The sequence below is a fragment of the Passer domesticus genome, chromosome 3 (genome assembly GCF_036417665.1).
Source record: "Passer domesticus isolate bPasDom1 chromosome 3, bPasDom1.hap1, whole genome shotgun sequence".
Classification (NCBI taxonomy): Eukaryota; Metazoa; Chordata; class Aves; order Passeriformes; family Passeridae; genus Passer; species Passer domesticus.
The window spans coordinates 57,943,363-57,964,230 of NC_087476.1; the positions used below are offsets into that span (position 1 = coordinate 57,943,363).

The window sequence follows — 20,868 nt, forward strand, 5'->3', positions numbered from 1 at the left end:
AAGGCACTGGTTATAGTTTTGCTGAGTCACAGCCAGAATGAGGAAAACATTGACACAATGACTGGTGCAGTTCAGAGCTGGTGGTGTAAAGATATGCTGTGACATTTGAGAACATATGTACAAACTTATTGATAGACCAGTTGATGTAAGCAGACCTGGAAGGAAAATAATTTTAGGCTATAGATGCCCAACATAATAAGCAAATCACTTTCAAGTAGTAGGTGAAGGGAAGTTCTGGCCACCATTGTGAAAGACACCAACTCATTAGCGGTGCAAATTTCTGACTGCCAGCACAGCAGGAAAAATAGAGGTGAAGAGCTGGCAGATGGAGCTGGATCCCACCTTATTAAGGGGGAAGGCAGGGATCCTGCAGTGTGAGAGTATGAGAGATGCTGTGAGAGTGAGCAGAAAAAGATGTGTGTCAGAAAAGGTGGAGCTGGGGGGAACAAGGGCTTGCTTCTTGCCTGTGCACAGGAGTGCTGCTGAGGGTGACTGACAACAACTGGTGCTCCCCCGTCTGCCACTGACCTTCTGGTGCACAGGAAAACCCAGGAGAAAGGTTCACCTGCCTGCAGCTTCCTTGTCACTTGTGCTCTTTTACCAACAGTCACGTGAATTACCTTCAAAGACAGGAGTTCCCACAATTTGTCCATGTATCTAATTCCTCCAAAAATGGGTGATTCTTCAGATACACTCTTTTGTGTTACACTGTTGTAAAGCTCGGCCTTTAAACTTTCCTCACTTCTTGTGCAACAATAATCCTACATTATCAGTCAGTTGCCTTAAAACTCAGGGTGTTTTGTCAGTCCACTGTAACGTTATTTTTAGCACAAGCAAACAGAAACCAGACAGACTCATGATCAGTCCTTTGGGGAAACGGAGGTAGAAGGATGAAGAGAGAGGAAGAGACTTCTCCTCTTGAAGATTTTTCCTGTTAGTCACAGCACTGAGGAAAAACAAACTGCATATGGAACAGATCATGTAAGGCCTTTAAAACATATTTGGAGAGACTGTACAGTTTCTTAAAGGAACTTGGAATAGTCTGTGGTTTGGGGCTTTTGCTGTATTTCCCATTTGGGGATGTGTGTGCATTTTCATTTGTTTTAATTTGGACCGAGTTAAATGCATCAAGCAGTAGTTTGTTTTATTACCATCTTTCAAAGATCTATTCATAAAGGAAAAACATTCCCTGATTCCCCAAATGGGAAAGAGTTACAAATGCTTCTCTCCCAGTAGTTTCATCAGAGAAGTTTTACTGCTTTTTTTCTTGCTTTTTTTCTTTTTTTTTCCCTTTTTTTTTCTATTGACTTGCAAATGACTGCTAACTTTTTGTTCCCAGCACAAGGTCAGAGTGTAGTGTGCTGAAGCAAGGATGTATGCTCAGCTGGATGCTGAATTCAGACATGGAGCAGGTATGTAGTGCAGGAGATCACAACCAGTAGGCTGATTTTAATGAAGCTACTAAATCTCATCTGAAATTGCTCTTTTCCCACTTGCCCCCCTGTCAAGCAACTTTGTAGAATGCTGTTCCAGAGTATTAAATGTGGAGTCCAGCCTTCTGTGATCTGCCTTTCTTGCCTGGCAGGGCAGTGATGGCTCCCAAGGAAATAGGAGTGGAGTGAGATTTACCCCATGGTGATAAGGTTCTTCAGCCAGAGGGTGGCTGGGCTCTGGAACAGGCTCCCCAGGGAAGTGGTCACAGCAGCAGCCTGACAGAGTTCAAGGAGCATTTGGAGAACCCTTTTAGGCACAGGGTGGGATTCCTGGGGCTGTACTCTGCAGGACCAGGACTTGGACTTGATGATCCTTGAGGGTCCCTTCCAACTCAGAATACTCTGCGATTCCATGATAACTGTGCTGTAATTCTGCAATGTCAATAAATGTTATATGCAAGAACAGCTGTAACTAAAACATTTTAGGTATTTTTTTCTTGAAAAGGTAATACAGTCTCACTTATTAAACACAAACTTTTGTTTAGAAATGTGGCCAAAATTAATCAATAAATGGGGTAATCTTTTAAAATTCAGCACTGGTCTGAAGAATATTCAGTGTGTATGTTGGGAAAGAGCTCTGGGCTTCTGAATCAATGACAGAGAAACAGACCCTGACCAAGGTGTTTTGGGGTGGTTTTTTTTGTTTGTTTGTTTTTTTAGGATTCCAATGAGAACAGGTAAGATGAGGGCAAACACTGAAACTTCCTGCTTTTCTGAATTACTGCTGTAATTACTCCTTGTGACATCTGAAAAGTATGAGCTGTTCTAACCTCTCAGTTTTCCACAGCATTCCACATGCTGTGTATTAGCATGAGAAGAGGGAGAAACATAGAACAAAAGCAATACAGCTTTACTAAATGTAAAATATGGAATGAGGTTTTACAGGAAACCAAGGATTTTGTTAGGGCTCAAAGGAATAAGGAGCACTGAACATGTATGAAGAATTCAGGCTTTATTTAAGCCATTTTTTTCTCTTTTATGTGTGTCTTTTTAATGCTGTGTAACTTTTAACACACCTTTCCAAAGAAGATGACCCAGCAGCCTGCCACGAGGCAGGTGTAGTCTCTATCTGCAGCCTCTTGGAATTTGCTTTTTGAGGGTCTGTATTTCGTGGTGGACTTGCCCCCTTAGCATTTTGACAATTTGGCAACTCATTTACTCATTAAGCCCTCTCAGACCTGTGAATTGAATTTCAGACCTGTGGTGGCGGAGAGGAGCCTCTGGGCAGCTCGGCGAGGCGGGGATGGGGCTCGCAGCCGTGCGGAGAGGCTGTGACCTGACACACGGGGGAGGGCAGCGCTTTTCCCCTCCGTGAAAACAGTAGCGGATATTTTTTTTCCCTCATTTTAATTTTTTTTTTTTTTAATCCCCCGTTCTCTTTTCCTCCCTTCTTCTTCCCGGGGCTGTAATCCGACTGCTCTCTTTGGCTCCGTTCCAGAGACAAATCCGAGTGGTTAATCTCTCTTCCCCCCTTTCCCAGCCTCGGGGGCTGGGGGCGGCGGAGCAGGGAGGGGAGGGAGAGCAGAGCAAGCCCCGGCCCAGAGCCGGGCCAGGCCTCCCCGGGGAGGGGCTGAGCCAGCGGCTGGGCTGCGGGAGCTGCATGGAGGAGGGGTTGCACAGACTCCTCTGCCCGGCCGGGAGGAGGAGGAAGTTTGGAGATTAAGCCGCTGCCCGGAGCTGCAGCGCACGGAGGGAGCCGGGGCGCGGCCACGGGCGCTGCGAGGGGAACACCCGCCCGGCGCCGCTGAATGGGCTGCGGAGCGGGGTGAGCTCCGCGCTCCGGCCCGCACCCCTGCGCCTGCACTTCCAGCGGGAGGAGGAGCGCTGGGCCAGGGCAGAAGACGGCGAGAGGCTGCCGGTGAGCGCTGCCGGCGGCTTTGTTCGGTGGGCGCGCCGGGGAGGGGGCGGCGGCGGCTCCCGGAGCGGCTCGGGGCGGAGCGGGGCGGGCGGGGAGGTACCCGGTGTCCCGCAGCCCCCGAGGCCGCGGAGCGGGCGATCCGGGAGCGCAGCCTTTGTGCGCTGCCCGCCGCGGGCACCGTGCGCCGGGCTCCCGCTGCCGCTTTGTGCCCCGCCGGAGCCCGGGGTAGCCTGGCCGAGCTGCACCGGCTCAGCCCGAGCCTGGGGGCTGCCTCCAGTTTCTTCGGCGAGGGAGAAGGTACTTCTTTTAAAATATTATAAAATTCTGTAGGGCTTCAGGTTTTATGGGGATGCTTTAACAAACCACCAAAACCCATCCTCTGTTTTTAAAAATGTTTTAAAGTTAGTGGGATTATGATAAGTATGGCCTAAAGAGGTTTAAAGATATGATTGATCTATTGTTAAGTAGCAGGAGCTTTGATTCTGTGGCGCGGCAGTGGGGCAGAGCTGTCCTATAGGACCCTGTATGCATTTCCCCATTTCCTGCGCTCATCTTTTCCTTGCTTTGCGGGTCGTGTGTCCCAGTCCCTCTTGCTGGAGAAGCCCTTCAGATCTCATCCTTCAGTTAGCACTGAGAGACCTGAGGCACTCCTTTCCTTCTTTCTTCACAAGCCACGCTGCTCCAAGTATGAGGGAAAAGGACCTGAAATAAACTTAGACAAACGGTCAGCTGTTTCCAATACGGTCTCTCTTTAGTTGGCTTTTTTCCCCCTTTGATTATTAATGGGCAGGCACAGAAAGAGCTGTGGCCTTGCTTTTTTCTTTTAATGTTCGCTGGTACTTCAGCGTATAACTCTGCCTAGACAACCTGATGACTTATAGGTGTTTTGAAAGCTGTGTAATAAGAGCCTACTAATAGTCATCTTTTGCTACTGTTTCATTCTTGGAGGGAGCAGCCTTTGCTGCTGGAGAGTTGCGGTTCGAATTTCCACAAGCGTTTGTTGCCCGTGCCTCTAGCTAAATTTATAAAGGAATCCTGTTAGCTTGTGTGAAGCTAAATCTGGCTGTAGCAACTCCTGGCTGTACAATTCACTGTGGTTGGCAAGGCACAATATATAGCTTCCTTGAGATTTATTTTTAGGGGGTTTTCCCCCCTGGTACGTGTAGGGCGCGTAGTTGTCATAATTTTGGGAACTCTTCACCAGTGTGTGTGTGTGTGTGCTTTGGGATGAAAACATAAGAGTTATGCTAAGGTTAGGAAATGTATTAATAGAGTACTTGTCTCGAAAATATGAGAAGGCAGTTTGAGACTGGCTTCTTAATGAATATTGGTATTGTTCTCGGGTCCATGCAGATGCTTGGCTATTAAACTTGGACTCTACTTCTGGTCTGTGTTCTCAGTTGGCAAACTAGAAATAGTTCAAAACACTCTGATAAAAGGTTCAGTTTTAGATGTGTTCATTTACGGGAATGCTGGCTGTTTCTCACAGATCTGGAGAGCCCTAAGCAAACAATGTGGACCTGTGGCCACGCAACTTAGTGCATCTCTGCAGACATGCTATCATTCTAACACTGGGTGTTAAGGTGTCATTTTTCTTGCTGTTTTACTTTTGATTTTCCAGGAAAAGAGGGGAAAAAAATAGGTGTGTAGCCAAATCAGTTTGTAATTTATAATCTTACTTGATAACATCTTGCAAAGACAGCATTGACTTGATTCTTAAGTGGAAATCTTCCAGTAGTGAACCTAGTTTGTTGGCAGCTCTCATAATTTCAAGACATCTGCTAATGTGTTCTTCTTCCTTGGGCAGGATGTGAGACTACAAATTAACTGTCTAGAGGAATACTTTGAGACTAAAGTGTTTGATTGTGAGGCCATGGAAAAAGGTAGAAAGGGTTTGGAGCTAACTAACTGAACACTTGGTACCTTCCTGTGTGGAAGTGGGGTGTTTTTGTCTAGGTAGGTTTTTTTATGGGGTCGTGTTTTGGGTTTCTTTGTAGTTTTGTTTTGCTATTTTATTTTAAACCTTTGTTGTTACCTAGAAGGGAAGTGAAAATACCTGCTTACTTTTCTAATAAGTGGCACATAGTGAGTTTGGGTACTTTTTGCTAATGTTATTTGTGTAGGTTGGTTTGTTTGAACCTTTCACTGACACAGTCTTTCATGTGGCACCAGTGATAGTATTTTTGTGAGGTCATTTGGAGCAGTGTGCATGTTCGAAAGCCTCCCTGTGTGCATTTATTTGGATTGGGTTGTTGTATACCTGTTGTCCTCTGCCTTTCATATGCTTGTGATTTCTTGGCTCCTGTTCAGGAAAGGCTTTTTAAAGCCCTGCTAACCAGATAGGGCTGTAGCAACTGACAAAAGTATTTACTTGAAGTAGTTCTTTATTGTCCTTGAATGCAAACTCAGCAGTGCAAAGCTGGTCTGTTTCTCTAACCATAGAACACTAACAGAACTGTAATTTGACATTGGGTTCTGCTATTTTATCTTCCTTTGTGGTAGCATCACCCATACAACTTTTAGGCTCTGGTGAGTACTTTTGAGATCAACCCAAAAATGGGGAAATCAAGAAAACAGTTACAAAATCTGCTGTTACTAATTTTGAAGAGTAGATCCACAGATTAGCCTGAGATACTGCTATTGAAAAAAGGTTTATGGACAGAGGTGTCATCTCTAAAACTGTCACTAAAAAAGACCAATCCTAAACCAAAGCAGTTCTTAGGGAAGGATACTACAGAATGGATGGAACTTTTTTATTTTATCTCTTATTTTTTTATAAGAATTCCAAAACAGCAATATTTTAACAAATACTTAGCGAAGTTGTTAAAGTATGCCAAAGACTCATTCAGCTGTTGGTTTTTATTTTTTATTCATTTTCTTCATGCTTGGTTGCCATTCCAGCAATTGCTGGGCACCACTAAGTTTCTACTGGCCAAGCCAGAGCTGCAGTTCTTGGTCTTGGGAGCATGGGGTTTTGACGAAGAGGAACCACATTTCTGGGTGACAGCATGGCCCTGTCATGTACCCCAACTCCACAGGGTCATATGTACTGGGTCAGGAAATAATGGGAATATCCAAGCTGATGAAGGGAGCCATTTGCAGGCTTCATTTAGAAGTGTTTCTCAGATTAGACATGTATAAAGCTGTGGCAGTTATAAATTAGAACAAAGGAATTAATCTGATGTGTGTTCTCTTTTGCATTCAGTCGTGTTGAGAAGGAAGGTTGCTGTGTTAAACATGTTAAATTAATTATGGCTTTAAGTTACCTTGCCATAAATTTCTTAATTGCCAAATATAGTAAACAGATATTTAGCTAGAATATACAATAGAAGACAGAATAATAAAATATGAAAAAATGTAAGTTAATAATGTAATGTGTACTGAAGACATTTGGAGAGATGGTGATCCTCTTATAATAAGCTGGAGTTTTTTCTGGTGGAGACAATGAGAATGTCTTACCACTACTTAGTCCAAATGACATTCAGCTTCTGTAGAGTTAAGAGGGGGAGGTGGGGGAAAATAATTTTTGCAGCCCTCAGCAAAGTCTGGAGTGACCGAAAGGCTTGCAGAACTGTTGCTGAATGGTTAATTCTCAGAACCTGCATTACTGTCACTGTCATTACTGTCACTGCACACAGAAAGCTGTAGTTAGTAGGACTGTCAGTGAGGGAAAAAAAGTGGAAGGAAGGGTTATTCTTGTAAATTTAGAATGCAAAGGATGTGGAGCCTAGATTTCCCCTCCACTTTAGAAAAGCCTCACACACCACAGTGAGTGGCGGAACCACAAAACTGGCCTGGGAGCAGGAGTAGAGGGAATGAAGAGTAAAGTCAATCTTAGTGCAGTGGCAACATTTACAACTCTTGAGTACAGGAGTTTTATATATGTGGCTAAGAATACAAAAGATGAATGTGAACAGATTGAATAATAAGTAAAAGTAGCACTATACTATCTCTTAGTGCTTAAAGTTACCCAAAGCACTTTAGGGATAGAAAGTTGTCTGGTTTGGTTGGGTTTTTTTTTTTGTTATGGTGGTTGTATCAAATAGGTTAGTCTAGCCTGATTCACCAAAAGTTGAGTTTATATGAACTTGGCCTGAAATAGGTATAACCATGAACTTGATTACAAATACAGGAAAAGAAAGGGGCCTAGTCAGGGAGGACTGGGGAAGGAAATAAGGAAATAGAGGGGAAAAACTACTTATACTTATCAATGAGGCCTGAAAGAAGCAGTTGTCAAAGCCATGTTACAAACTATTAAACCCACTGTCATCTCTTGACTGGGGTGCCTACTGAAGTACCTGCATGTGGAAGTGGTCCCTACCTGTGTTTTCACTAATCACGATGCAGAGCATTGCTGTGAAAATGCAAAGCAAGGTGACACTTTGAAAATTTATCTGTAAGAGTGACTTCATGCATTTGACTTGATTCTTTTCTTCCTTCCTCAACATGAGCTCCACTAGGTCTGCTTCCTAATGTTCTATTTGACCATGATGATTATGCTAGTGGAGGCTGCATGTGTTTTTTATAAGTGTAGTGAACAGGTATAAATTAGGCTGGCAGCAGTTTCCCATGTAAACTTTAGACTGAAGCAGTGCTAATTAACTTTGAATCCTATAAGTCTTGCTTGCCTGCTCAGAGTTTCAGACTGTAAGTGCTGCCAAGCCTCTTCCTGTAAGCATATATTCTGCAGAAACCGGCTTGTGAGCCCTGCCCAGATGTTTTAAAACCTAACTTAATGAATGCTAAGATTTAAATATTTGAACCTTCATATCTATTCGGCTGTTTCAGGATCACACTCCAAGCATTAGTATCATTCAGCTACTGTTTTCTGCTGATAAGATGCGTGCTTCCTTTCGCTGGAAGTACAGAGCAGAGATAAAAAGTGTGTCATGGGTACAGTGATTGAGTCACCTGCTCATTTGCTTGCTCACAGCCATTGGAGATAAAACCTTGGGAAGAAGATGGCTGTTTGGGTTGTCATAAGGAGCAGTATCAGGAGCAGCGTAACAGCCAGTTCCTTTTCATGGTCATGGCTGACATCTTCCAGCATGGGTGTGGGCTTCAAGGTCGGCTTCTGCCTTTTAATTAGCCCACATAAGGAGTCTGTAGCTCCTGATTTAGTGCATAGGGTCTAGTGCTTGTACTTTCTCCCATGCTTCCCCTTGTGTTATGCAAAGTTATGTGTAAACACAGACAAGTTTTCCTCCCTAACCTCCTGTAAACTCTGGTTTGTTAAAGTATTTAGGAAATGTTTACCCTCGTGTATGTCCCCTAAGATTAGATACACTGTCTGCTGAAGCTTTATTGTGATTTCTATATACTGGAATCAATGTGTTGTTTGGGGGTTTTCTTTCTGTCTTTGTTTCTTTTTCTGTATTTGCATTGCCTACCCCGGTGAGTCCAGATCCATCCCAACACGTTTCAGAAAGGCAGAGACAGAGCAGTTTCCTTTCTGCTGCTGCCACTGATCTGTGGTGCTTCAGTATGAAGTAACGTAGTGCTTTGTGTCCTTGATGTCTGATATGGGGGAAAATGATAGTTCCTTCTTTGTAAATAATTTTGAAAATGGGTGAGGTGAAGAACTACTTATGTGCACGTCTGTAATCTTTATCACTTCACTATGCACAGATCTTTCCAGTTATTGTTTTAAACTGAAACCAAGTTAATAGCAGAAACTTGGGTTTGGCTTCCAAGCAGTATTGGTGCTGCCAAGATGAGCGTGCTTCTTACTCAAGTGCTTATGAAGCTTTCTCACTGTTTAGTTTCCAGTTCTTTCTCACTCTTCTGATAACATGCCTCGTGAGGTTGCTCAGAGAGGTGTCACACCTCAGTGTTTGAGTGATGTCATCATAGTTCATTTGCTTGTGTCACAACACATTCAGTTGTTTGTAGAAGCACTAATTCCTCTGAAGAATCAGCAGTCAGCCTATTTGAATGGTAGGCAAAGATGTATTTAGCAATAAATCATCATGAATTTGGAGAGATAGTTTGCCTTCCCTCCTTCCCTCATACTCTACCAGCATAAGGTTTGTAACATCTTTCTGTCAGTCTTTTCTGGTAATTGTCAGTCTCTCTCATGTTGAATGAATCTGAAGTCATAAATCTTTGATTTGCTTTGTCTTGGTCATTCTGTGCTCCTCCTGCCTTGAAGTGGTTGGTGTCTGTGTCCTGCTGGCAGACAGGACCACTCAGCCCCCTCCTCACTGGATGCAGCCTTTGAGAATCCTTGCCTTATCAGGTTGGTTTTACTGTGAAGGCTCTTCTGCCTTATGGTATGAGGAGATTGCTTGCAGCATCTTCCCTTCCTGAGCTTGAACTCATTTAATCTTCTGAGTTTTTCCCAGATTTCTAGGGCAAAGCTGCTGACTTTCTTAAACTCTACCTGCAGTACCAAGCATCAAGCATAGTGTAGATGTCGTGGTAGGCCACTCTAGTATACTGCAATCTGTTATTAAGTGAAAGCTAGTGATTTCTGGGGGCATTAATGACCATTTAATCTCCAATGACATGCTTGTCCTTCTCCATTGCTTTAGATGGCATGGTTCCTAGATTGGTGTTGGAGATACCTGTGCTAGGAGAGTCGGTGCTAGGCAGATTTCTCCGGGGAAAAGGACAGGTTTTCTGCAGACCTTCCCTTCAGGAATTGTTTTCCATTTTCTTAGAGCCTGCCAGAGGGAAGTGCAGACCAGAGCACTAAGAAAACCCCACTTTTCTCTTGACGTGAAGGACAGAGTGGTTTGCTAAGGCACAAGCCGTGCTGGGCAAACTTTAGAGCTGATCTCCTGCATGCTGACTCATCCTGGTGATCTCAGTCACTGCAGTGTGCACTTTGCCACTTCACCTGCAGCAGCTCTCTCCTTGGCAGTGTGGCCTGTTCCCAACACAGGTGTGCTTCCTCATTCATGGTTGTTCATGCTGACAGTCACTTGTGTTCTTCATCTTAGACCTAGGCTGTGCTGCTGCTGCCATCCACACTGCAGATCCAAAAGGAACCACGCTGAAGAGTTCTTTGTGCAACCTTGCAGCAAAGGATCCTGCTGATAAACAACCTTTGTTCTCAAACACAAATTTGGCTCTTGCACTCCGCAGGCCCCTTTAAAGCAGTTTATTCATCCAAAGCACAAAATAGGTACTGACTCAGACTTCTACAAGGTCAAAGCAAGGAGAATAGATGATTTTTTTTTTTAATTCTGCCCTGTTTTGGTGACGCATTGATGTGACTGGGACCTGTGACATGCAGAGGTAGGGTATGGAGGAGAAAGTGGCGTCGCCCAGACACCACTGCATGCTGTTTGGATAGGATAGGGGCTGTGGCTGCTTTTCAGGGAAGAATTCTGAAAAAACAAAACCATATGATCTCATTTGGTCTCTTCAGAAGAAAAGCTGGTCATCAGCCTTTGTCACTGAAGATCTGTTATTTGTGAGTCTCTTTCATCTCAAGGGGACAGTGCTGACATACACACCTGACAGAGGCACCTGCCCACCCTGGCTGTGTGCATCATGCAGCTCCTGGAGCTTCCACAGGGGTCTGGATGCTAGAACATCTGGATGCTTCTTCGTTGCTGCTGTCTTGTAGCAATAAGGAGTCTGCCCACTAAATGTTATGGGTTTTTTTTCCCCTTTTGCTCTTTAAATCAGCATCAGCATTGCACAAAGGGTTCTTTCAATATTTAATAGAGGATCAGTGATGCCCATCTTCTGATGATTTCAGGAAAATGTACTGGGTTGGTTCCTTTTATTTGTTAATTATAAATATTGAGTCATATTGGGGGTGATTAGTTCCGGTATCTGGATCACAGTTACTGGTCTATGCCCATACTTGCCCAGTGCTGACTTCTTTCTGGGGACAGTTTGAGGTCACAGCAGGGATGGTCTGGAGGAGTTCTGGCAAAGACTGTTGGCCTTGTCATGCAACTCACAACCACTGTTGTGAATGGATAGAGTGAAAGAAACTCCAGGAACACTGCATGAACTTAGTCCATGAAATTAGCTTAATGTGTCTGGAAAAGCTCTCAGCTGATTGCATGTGGAATAAATCTGTTTGCTTGGGATGTGGCGCATTTTCCGTCTGTTAATCAGTTGTGTCGTGCAGTGAGAAGGTGCTACAGTATGTGGCCTTCCTGTAACAGCAAACTGCATTCCTCAGCCAGAAAAGTTAGGCTTTAGGAACTGGCACATAGCTCAGTAAAAGTAATGTCAAATAAATTTTTACTTTAGTCCTCCTCTCTGGTGATTAAACTTGCACAATGGTTTGCTGTCTAGCACATGTGAACATCTACAAAGAATTTTATTCTGAGCTTTTCTTAGAGGGTCAGTATGTGGAATTGTTTGTCAAGAGTACTTGCTTTAAAATGCTACAGTATGTGTTGACACCATTTTATTATGTGCAATACACAATATAATCCAAGTTGTAAGGATGGAGTTGTATGGATGTGAGGTGGGGTTGGGGACTAGGTGGGAGCAGGAATATAAGTGAATGGAATGAATGTCTTGATGTCCTACTTGAAATGGAAGCAAATTCCCACCTCTAAGTTTGTGGAACACAATTGCATGTAGTTGGGTGGCTCTGGCTTGCTGTGGTCTTCTAACCTTGCTGAAACAGGATAAGGAAATTCTTTAAAAGCAGAGATTTCAAAGCTCAGACCTCATGATTTCAGGGAACCTGTTAACTGGACTAAAGTGATAATGTTAGCTTTCACCACACTGAGAGGGTATGTAGAACATAAGGGTTATGTGTCATTTACACTTTTTAGGAAAACTGAGGTAAAGATAACCTCAGTGACTCCTAAGGGATAAAGTAAAGCACCCATCATCTTACTGAAAATTGTTTTGCTTGCCTCCCAGGTATGCTAGAGTATGCCTCAAAAATGAACACATTAATTTTACTGCATTTTGAGAGATAGTTTTCAAACTTCTGGGCTTTTAATTTAACGTTATTATATTGGAGTGTGAACTCCAAGTTCTAAAGTGTTTTTCACAAGACATCCAGACATTATGGTTCAAATCAGTTTAAATATCTGAATGCAGGTTTCTTTGGTGCTTTTGCTTCTTAAGCTGATATTTGCTTGATGCTTTAACCCTGTGTATTTTCTAAAAGTGATTAAGAAGTAAAGATTTTTGTTAATAACTGTGATATATTTCTAGACTAACTAAGACTATTTTAAATCTTACAAACTTTTCAAAGATGAAATAGAAATTACAGGGCAAATGACGGTATCTTTGTTAATCACTTTCTTTAAGGAAACGTGCAGCATCTTCATGATAGTTTTTCTAGTACAAAAGTGTTCAATTTTCTTACACTGATGGTTAAGAAATAAACCGCTGAGTTGATTAAAAAAATTCACAGGATGAAAAATTAATTTTCTTTACAGATTGTCCTGTTCAATATTATGAGGATAGTAAAATCTGTAGAAAACCTTCTTGGAAAAGGTAAAGAAGGCTGGTAGAACATTCTGTAGCATCCAAGAGCTTGTACTTCAGTCAAGTTGGATGTGACTGTAAGACCCTGTCTCAGATCATCAGTTGAAAGGTTTTGAAATGCCATTGTATCTGCTGGGTGTTAGAGAATACCTCAGCTTTTGGCAAATAATTTTACCCTAGAATTAAGAAACTGTTGTTGATGAAACTACTGTCCAACAAGAGAGCCCAGTAAAAAGTTTAGGCTTCTTCAAAGTTACCTAGATTCCTGATTTTCATTTATTTATATATAATGTATATAATATAGATATACACACACAAATGTGTGTATATTTAAATGGTTGTATTATCAGTCTGTTTTTTTCTAGGGTTCTTAAAGAAACTGGGTTCTCAAGCAGTTGAAATTGAGTCCTTTGACGCTGGAGGATTTGAGGCTAGGGAAACTTCCATGATAAGTGGAAAGCAGGATGGTAATTATAGGTCACTTTGCATTTCTGTTTTGCTTAATTTACAATCTGAAGTACAGTCAGGTGGTTGGGCATTTGAATGTTACAGCTGTTACAGTCTAATCACAGGAACTTGGTGAGACTACTCATGTATTTCCTTCTTCAAATTCCTAGAAATGTTAGTGGAGACTACTCTGTGTCTTCAGTTATTAAAAAGAAAAACTAAGTGAAGTAAATAAAATTATTGCTGTGGTTGTCACTCAGGGATATCAAAAGAAAAAAAATATTTTAGTCTGTGAAATTGCCTATAGTGTTAATTTTTTGCTATAAAGATAGCATGAAGACAGCCAATATATTGATATTTTATTAAAAGAAAATTTCAGATGTGTTAGTTTTTTGTATTTAAAAATCTGTTCATCTGTAGATGAACATTATGCCCCATTAGCAAGATTGAATTGGTGGCATTACTCTTGAAATCAAAAATAGACCAGTATTTTTGAAATGGGTTTTTGAAATAGAAAATTTTGCCTGTTTATGATTTGGTTCAGCTAGACCAAATTAACTTGGACTCTTAGCAGGGTCTCTCATTTATTCTGGCAGAAGAACAAGCGTTGGGCAGAGCTTCCCAGTCTCAAAAAACCGATGATGGTAAGAGGCCTCCGTAGTGTTCCCAGCCAGCTGAATGCCTGAGGTATTTTGCCATACAGGAAATCAATTGCAGCTGAATGTGCACTGTTTCCACTTCAAGTATATAAACAGGCCTTATGATGATATAAAAAAAGAAGAAAGATATTAAATAGTTTCTTGAAAGTTCAGAACAGAAACATTTGATGTTCAGTTTCTGTAGATTCTTCACTGTCACCTTTGGCTCAGTCCATGGCACAAAAATAGCACAGAAGGAGAGATGAATTAATGTTGGATACTCTAGAAAAGGGAAACGTAAAGCAATATCTTAGAGAAATGAAAAGAATAAAAAAGGTATCCTTGTTCAGTTCCAGTTGATATTCTGCTGAGGCTGGGAGGGGTTACAAGTTTAAAGAGGGAATGAGTTCTTTCCCTTGTTAAATCAAAAATCCTCCATTTTTAGGCTTCAAAGCAGGCTAATAAATTTTGTGAGAAAAAGCTGCACTGCAATTTTACTTAAATAGCTGGGTTTGGTAGGAGAAACACTATTTTTGTTCAGATATTTATCATGCTTTGTTGACCTTGTGCAAATACCTAGATTTGATGGAGGTACCAGGCAGATCACAGTGGCCCATGTCTCTGATGTACTTTATAGGCCACTGATGTAGCTTACCAGGGAAGTGAGGGCTCATTTGGATAGAGGTTTCCAACCATTAAAGATAATTAAGTTGAAAATCAGCTCTAACAATTTCCAGAAGGAGTGTGGCCTGAAGCCCTTGGGCTTTAGAGCTTGGGAACCCAGCAGTACTTCCTTGCTTCAGCACAGGCATACGGCACAACCATAGGCAAGCTGTCTGATCCAGATTTTTAAAGATATGTAGGTAGGCAGAGGTGGTAAAGGCTCTTAATGGGATTTTCAGAATCACATTAGTGTCTAATTCCTATTCAAAATCTGACTCCTTAGCTTGTCTGAACTGGATTCAGCCCGTGCTATGTTTTATTCAGCTGCTCTTTAGGACAGAATGGGAGGTGTACGTATGGTGAGCGTGACTTAGGGGGACTAAACCGAGGTGTGCCTAGACCCCTGCTGAGCTGTGCAGCTGAGCTCCCTTTTATCCTTTCTCTAATTCCATGATTTCCACCCTCCTTCCTGCAGAATGCCAAGACTCAACGGAGGAGAGGAAAAGTGACTCCATTTTGCCCAACCTAACAGCGATATTTGGTGAGTACTCTACCAGGTAAATTTTTTTACTCTCATTTTAACTTTTTAATTTAAACTTTATTTTAAATGTGAGATGATGTTCGGTGTGCCTCTGACTGAGAGGATTACCGCTGGTGTATGGTGAATGTGCCTCAGGTTAACCATGAGGCTGCTCAGTATCCAAGCCCACAGTAGGTCACTGTGCTGAGCGGGCCTGGCGCGTGAGTTAGCCAGGAGAGAGGGTGTTCCTCATGTGCACACTAGTGGCGTTTTATGCTAATTAAATTCAGTTTTTGGGGGGGGGCACCTAAGCAGTTAGGGGAGGTTGACTGTTCAGTTTTAGCCTTTGTTTCTGAAACTGAGGTTTTGCTAAAGATCTGTAGCTGAAATTTTGTTCGCTTGCTTGATTCTCTCTCCTTGGAAGTGAAAGTGCCACTTTCATGGAGAAACAATGGTCTCCCTGTGGGGATGGGGAGATCCAGGACAACTTTGTTCTCCTGAAATTTCCTATGTTAGTCTATGTCATTTTAGCTTATTTTTTAGTGATTTAATTTTGTTTATATAATCTCACTACCTGGCAGTCTTGGAGTATCTAAGGAACTTGGGAACGTAGGAAAAGCAGGTTTACATGCCATGGAAACGTAACCTGATTGTAATAACTGATTTCACTCCTTTGATTATCTGAAACAAATTGGCATTCCAGAAAGCTTCACAATAGGGCTGGAAGGAGACTCTACAGAAAATATTAAACAAGAGAGCTTTAGGCAAGATCCTTTTCTCCTCCTCTCCAACAAGAAAAGATTCCTTTAGGTTAGCACCAGGAATCTTTCTTCTCTCTGAAAAAAGCAGACGTTCAATGGCTAACAACTCAGACACTGCTATTTGGAAAAACTTGATGCATTATGGGTAATCTACTTCACTCCTTGCAGTGCCACTGTTGAAACCAGTGTAGCATAGATAAGTTTATAATTTAAAAAAAAAGAAAGGTGCATTATGTTAATTGCCCCTCTGGCTTCTGTGACCTTCAGAGGGAATACTAATATGCTATATCAGACCACTAATAAATAATATTTATTCTTTTACCTTACTGATAGTGGGGCTTGTAATATAATTTTGTCGTATGTATTTATGGTCCAATTGTGCTCAAACATTTATGAAATTTTAGAAAAATAGCAACTTTATTTTGATTTCAATGCTTTGAGATTGCATAACTGTAATAGAGAGACCCTTGCAGGACTGTGTAGCATTAGATTCACTTTTACATCTGACAAACATTAGTGAGATCTTACTCTCCTTTGGATCCAAGGGAGAACAGTCTCTGTAAGTAGAAAAACTTTTTGTGGAGACTGCAAGAGGAAAGACCAGAAATTCCTCTTCAGTCTTTTCCAAAAATAGCAAGATTTGAATAAGGTTACATGTTTTAACATGCATTGCAGAAAAATAATTGGCATGACCTAAATTCAGTACACTAGTTCTCTGTGTTATTTGCTGATAGTTAATTACTGGCATATTTTTTTTATCCACAAGCATGGAGGGGCTGTACATTCCCATCTTCCACACAGGAAATAATTTTATTTATTTAGCTTGAAGTTTGTGCATATCCAAATGCATGCAAAGTATTTGCCTAGTGACCTTAGAGTGAATTATTTGCACAAACTCTCCCCCTTCCCTGATCTCCATTTCATTTCATGTGTGCTGCTTGGCCTTGGTTTTGAGTTGCAGTGGTTTTACTGTGTTTGCATGATGAACAGAAAAGCCAACCAGACCAGCAAAGTCAAATAACCTCTTTTCTGAAAGCAGAGATAACATGGATTGTGCCTGTGGCCTGAGATGCAGAGGATTTCCTAAGATTCTTTAGGATCCCTGGCAGAGAAGCATTCACTGTGAAGTGCTTCAAAAAATTGTTGTGTCAACAAAGCTGGAGTGTGTGGGAATGTATCAACTGAGGGGATAAGGCATTCAAGGACTAGATGAAGTGCATATTGTAAGGAATTAATTTTGTGGGAAAAAGGAAAAAACACAAAATATGAGAACTGGTGCTCTGTAAAAATAGGAGCTTAATGGTTTAGGCAGATAAGAGTTTTGAGGGGTGGCTGTTGAATCTTACCAAATAACCACTGGTAATTTTGCCAAATTTGCTTTACATGTCAGGCTTAAATCTGGAATATCTAAGAATATTTTCATTCTGAAAAACTTTTGGGGTGGTGGGGGAAAATGTTTTACAAAATTTGTTTCTAATTTGCTATTATGCTCTTGACTTGTATAACAATAATGTTTGTTTTTAATTGTTTCAATAAGTTGGTGGTTAGGATATCTTTACAAGGATTAAAATGGGCTTCAGCATCTATTAAATAATAAAATGTTGTAGCAGAGAAGGAAAGGAAACATTAGATCAATATACTTTATTCTGACAATTCCATGTGACTTTTAATATGCAGTGTGTTTATGCTAAAAGTCAATACATTAAAAAAATTCCTCGAGCATTTGTGCATCACTGAATGCTTTGTTTAGGTCATGCCTTTAGTGGTGTGAGGGCTTGCAAATCTGTGTGGGGGTGGAGAGGAATGATCCTATGCCCACGTATGAGCTTTTCTGTAAGTTGGGTCTATTTTTGGTATGCAGTGAAGCAGAGGTACAGAGTGAAAATAAGGGTTCAGTTGCAATGTGAAGGCCTGTAAAAGCTTTCCTATTGTGGGAAGTGCCTGCCAAGCTCTTAGAGCAGTTGCATTAGTGTCCATGGGAATATTTGGGGTTTAATTTAGCATGCTAGATTAAGGCCTAATACCTTAATTAAGGCTCACATTTTTAATAAGTTTCCTGCAAACCCTTTGTGGCTGACTACAGTTGTGGAACAGACATAATATAAAGCCCATCTCTAGGGTTTTCTGTTGTTGGCAGTTTTATGAAAGCTGTCATTCTATTTCAGAGTGATGAAGCTGACCAGCAAATGTAATCTTTAATAGGAAGATTCAAGATCCGACTAGACTTCTTAAAAAATGCTAATCCAAATAATTTATGCAAGTGATGTTTTGAAATTCTATGTACCTAGTACATTTAGACTAATGTTTTTATAAAAATTGTGATAACTGTTTCAGAAAAGCCATTGTTAATTGATAAAACAGCTTTTCCAGATAGAGGCTGCTTAATTCTCTTGTCAGTTCCCATGTTTGGGATTTTCTGCTGTGAAAAGGCGTAAATGAATTGTCTGAAAAAGTTCAGAAATTATATAATTAGGCTTTTGTATAACTTGTAGGCAAAGTGATTTAATTTTTAAACATTTGTATATTAAAGTGTTGAACAAAAATTCTTATATATATATATATATAAATAATTTTTTTTTTTTTTAATCAAAAGAAACAAGCTCACTCACTGCTTTCCCCTGCCACACTTGCTCAGAGCGGTCAGTCCTTTCCCGCTGCCATCTCCCATTGTTGCACTCAAGTGACCAAGGAGAAGTGTATACTTCCTTTTGTGTGCTGCAGATAGGGCTTCTTAATTGATGACTGCTGCTTTCTTTCTGGCAGAAAGGAAATGAATGGGCAGTAGTGATTATAGCACATCTGTTGTTTTCTGGTGAGCATCCTGTACAGCAGTGAAACTGTCTTGAAGACTACTTTTTTTTTCTCTTTTTTTTTCTGTTGGTTATTTTTTTGTTGGTTGTTTGTTTTTTTTCCTTCTATTCAGGACTAGTTAATAGTCATGACAGGGGACTAGTACAGGGACAGTGTTGTTCCTTTATCACAGGTGTAGCCAGAGCAGAAAAACAAATTGCACGCTAGAAGAAAATAACTTGCTTTTCAAACAAGTGTATTTTACACATGCATACACACACACAATCTTACAAAATCTTTATGGATGTGCTATGTATTGGTTGTAAGTGAGTCCTGTCTTCATAGTTGACTGCCTTGTAGATTTAATACGCCAAAATCAAGCTGGAAATGGCTTCCTTTGGGGAAGGGGAGAAATAAGATAGCATTCATACCAAGGACCCAAAAGCTGAAACATTCACACATCTTTCACTACAATTTCTAAGATGCCTTTTCCAAGTCTGTGATGCCATTGTCCAGTTTGAGCATCTTCTGCTTGATGTGTTGTAGCAGAGCTCTCAGAAGTGCTGAGAAACAAACTGGGGAGCTCTGAAGTGTGCTCCTGCTCTCCCAGAGAGGAGGTTGGGCATGTATGGAGGTCTTTACTTGGCTTTACGGGTGGCAGAGAAAGAAGTTCTGGGGACAGATGAATGGTGAACTGTTGGTCAGTGTCTGGCCTGAGAGAAGAATGGGCCTTGGTGCTGGGGAAGACAAATGTCTGGAGAAATGCTTGAAGGAGGCCAGTGAAGCAGCTGAGTGAAGTAGGTTATGGTAGCAGTGTACCACAGTTTATCCCTTCCATCACACCAGCCATAATTTTCCCACAACTTTTTCCTTTTAACTCTTGTATTATAAAGATGTGAAAGTGATATGCACTCTATACAAACCCTGAGTGTGTGTATTGACCATTTTGTTCTCTCTTGCCATGCAGTGTTTGAAAAACTATTAAATGAAGGAGCTTTGTAAGTCTCAGTTCTTACCTGATATTTAGTTGCTTGTTCCTTCCTTTTCTTTCATCCTGTTCAATTGCACCATTTCTTGTAAGCAAGATGCCAGTATTCTGCTTTTGCACAGACTAAACAGATTGGTACTTGAACTAACAGAGTTTGTGTTGGGCTTGGATGCAGCTGGTTAGCTAAAGTCAGCGATCTGGGTAGTGCTGCTCTCTTCCTTGGGGGTTTCTGATGGGTACTGGATAAAATTGGGGTTTTTTTCAGCCCTGTCTTGTCACAGCAATCCCGAGAGCTGCTTTGTCCCTATCGTCTTAGGAGAGGATTCCTTAACAAAGGGTATGTTGAGATGTACAGCTTTCTATCCACAGGATGCTGTTTAGCTGGAAGCTTACAGCCTTTTAAAGGTTTTTCAAATAACAGATGCACCTGGCCACTAGAGATGGGAAAAGTGAGAGAGCATTCTGTGCTGTAGGTGCACACCAACGTGGCTGAACACAAAATTCAGGATATCATAAGTGAATCATGCTGCAGTTAATGTCCCAGGTTAACCTATAGGTTTTCCTTCATCAGAACAGAATTCAGAAGATGAAAAAGCAGGTGACATAACCCCAAATTTAAATTGTGTGGGGTTTCCTTCTACCTGTGATAAAACTGTTTTGGGTTTTTTTTCCCAAAGGATTATCTAAGAGTAATTTAAGCAACTAAGTGATCCTTTTTCTTTGAGTGAGATACACAGAGACCCTGTTCATGCCTCTGAAGTCTTTTAAACATTTAGCCTACCCCCATAGGATTTCAGAATTATCTTGCATCTCTTGGCAAGCATTATGTTGTAGCTAAATATTAGTCATGGCAAAAGCCAAGTAATACAGGAAAATACCACAGAATCATTCAAAATTTATTTGTTCAAGGTTTTGTAAATTCCATTTTATAGATCTCTTAATATATTGAGCTTTATAAAGAGTGTATTATTAAGAAACATAATATATTGTTGATTTGAGCTTTTTACAATTCTGAGCACTACATTGATAGATTATTCTGCACCACTTGAATTACTTGTGAGAAACACTTGAATATTTGTGTGACTTAATGTATTCAAATTACTATATAGGAGTTTGCTAAGATTTTTTTTTATGCAATCTTGGCTTTGAGAACAGATGTGACTTCTTTTATCATGAATTTAAGATCCAGTACATGACCTGGAGCATGACTATAGATTGTTTTACAAAATTTTCAAAGACAGCTCTTTGAGTGCATTGATGACTATACACACAAGCAAAATCCTATTAAAA

At 41.1% G+C, this 20,868-nt stretch overlaps 1 protein-coding gene across 6 annotated transcripts in view; it reads left to right on the forward strand.

The window, feature by feature from the left end:
- The first annotated feature begins 927 nt into the window (after nucleotides 1-927).
- PLEKHG1 (pleckstrin homology and RhoGEF domain containing G1) overlaps nucleotides 928-20,868 on the forward strand; it is a 128,038-nt gene continuing 108,097 nt past the window's right edge. For 2 of the 6 annotated variants that reach the window (XM_064413309.1, XM_064413313.1), the window contains exons 1-2: nucleotides 3,111-3,351; nucleotides 14,995-15,060. Coding sequence is in view for 1 of the 6 variants with exons in the window: in XM_064413307.1 (XP_064269377.1) it covers nucleotides 1,373-1,412; nucleotides 14,995-15,060 (106 nt within the window). In the remaining 5 variants the exon portion in view is untranslated. Of the gene's footprint in view, nucleotides 982-1,339; nucleotides 1,413-3,110; nucleotides 3,352-3,514; nucleotides 3,649-14,994; nucleotides 15,077-20,868 lie in introns of those variants that run through there. The other 4 variants (XM_064413307.1, XM_064413315.1, XM_064413314.1 and 1 more) reach the window with 4 other exon arrangements.